The following is a 1,889-nucleotide window of genomic DNA, read 5'->3' as shown; positions in this document are numbered from 1 at the left end:
CGAAATGACATAATGTAGCGTTTGCGCGGGAATTATAGTTATTTAACATTTAGGCATGGTTTTATGTACTTTTTAAGCTTTATTTGTGCAAAATACTATTTTTCTTGGCTATTTATATCCACAATGATCAATTTAAAACACCTTCTGAAAATTTGTCCGGTCCCCTATTGTTCATTTCCAGAATAAAACTATATGGCATCTGATAGGAAAAAAAAGTACAATGGCAGCAAATGACTTTCTATAACAAGCTAAAACTGGTACAAAATGATGGAGTCACCTATTCAAATAGTTACTCTGCTATATCACTAGTATAATAGGTAAATTTTCCTTTAATACTTTTTTAAAATGATCTAGATCGTGGCTGCGATACTGTGCGACACGGGTATAGCTCTTGTTGGCGTACATGGACGGCATCACGGGCAGCCCACGCTGGAGAGTCGTTTCGCCCTGCGCCGCCGCCGGATACGCTATATTCAAGGTGAGCTACGAACAATCGTCTAAAATATAAATTTTAACTCTTAGAATTATAGTATGGGAATCGTAATGGTTGGAAATGTTAAGCGAAAGCTGATATTTAAATAGGTATATATAAAATACAAATGAAATCACAGTGACGTAATACAGCAGCTTTCTCAGAGTACAGAAATGACGAAACCAGGATCGATTTTGATGGGTACACAAATTATTATACGTCGCGTATACGAATGTAAACCGTATTCTACCTACTATTTGTTGTGAAATTATTCGAAATGGATCTCATACTATGCGTATAAAACATTACACTATTTGACTAATCTGACGGCATTTTAGTTTTGACCTATAAGAATATGATATTAAGGTTATTATTCTTTAATTGCACAGGTCTTGTTCAGAAAAGTGATGGGCGAAGTGAACTCCGGGCAGCGCGCGTTGTTCTTCTCGATCCTGGGCGTGGTGAACGCGTCGCTGCTGTGGCCGGTGGCGCTGGCGCTGTACCTCACCGGCCCGAGACTCCTGCCCACGCACCACCTGCCCTGGATATATCTGCTGGTGGCCAGTGTGGCGCTACTTGGTTAGTGTGCTGCGTAAACTGTTAATGTTACGCAACAACCATGTATGGCGGAATTATTCCTTTTAAAAAGTTAATAAAAAAATACGTTATATTAAAGTCCCCTGCCGCATCTCTCTGCCTGTCTAAAGGCGATAAACTTAAAACTACCAAATGAATTTAAATAAAATTTTGATTTGAAGATAGTTTGAGACCCAGGGAAGGACATAATTTAGGAATTGCTTAGTTTTTATGACCGGAATGCTTGTCTTCTTACTTTTCTAAAGATCTGATGTATTGTTTATCAGTATGGGTTATTTTCTTACAGTGTTCCACCTGGTGCTGCAGTTTGGCAACATCATCACATACAATATATTTGTCTCGCTCGCTCTTATCACCGCCGTCCCGTCTCTGCGGGTAAGTTTTAAATGGTTGACATTTGTGACTGACTAAAGTTTTTATATAAATTTTAATATGAATTGAATATACATGGATTTTCATTCTTCATGAAAACTCGACAGATATAAAATAAATTTTATTGAAAAGTGATCCCTATAATTTATGTAATATGTAAACTCACGGTAAAACAAGTAATTGTTTACTCACTACAAAAATAAAATAAAATACTCATCTTATGCTTCGAGGATTATTATTGTAATAATGATGTTCTCAGCTTGGACGTGGTTCTGTACGGTGTTCAGTTCGAGGGTATGAAGCTGGCGGGCATCATACTGATCGGCGTGGGTTTCTTCCTAGTCATGTTCCCGGACAATTGGCCCGACTACATCATGAGGCTGCTCAGGTAATGCAGATTTATAAGGGGACGTTCAAGTATTATGTAACGCAATTTTGACCCTACTAC

General features: G+C 38.1%; 1 protein-coding gene across 1 annotated transcript; it reads left to right on the top strand.

Moving 5' to 3' along the window:
• Window positions 1–354: 354 nt before the first annotated feature.
• LOC119192621 (putative thiamine transporter SLC35F3) lies at window positions 355–984 on the top strand (the record flags this gene model as incomplete). Its single annotated transcript, XM_037446430.1, is given in 3 exon segments — window positions 355–390; window positions 392–478; window positions 862–984. Coding segments are annotated over 3 exon segments (246 nt in total), but the record flags the coding sequence as incomplete, so codon positions are not given.
• Between the last annotated feature and the right edge of the window lie 905 nt (window positions 985–1,889).

This window comes from Manduca sexta, unplaced genomic scaffold (assembly GCF_014839805.1).
Source record: "Manduca sexta isolate Smith_Timp_Sample1 unplaced genomic scaffold, JHU_Msex_v1.0 HiC_scaffold_3002, whole genome shotgun sequence".
Classification (NCBI taxonomy): domain Eukaryota; kingdom Metazoa; phylum Arthropoda; class Insecta; order Lepidoptera; family Sphingidae; genus Manduca; species Manduca sexta.
This window is presented reverse-complemented; position numbering and strand designations above follow the sequence as displayed.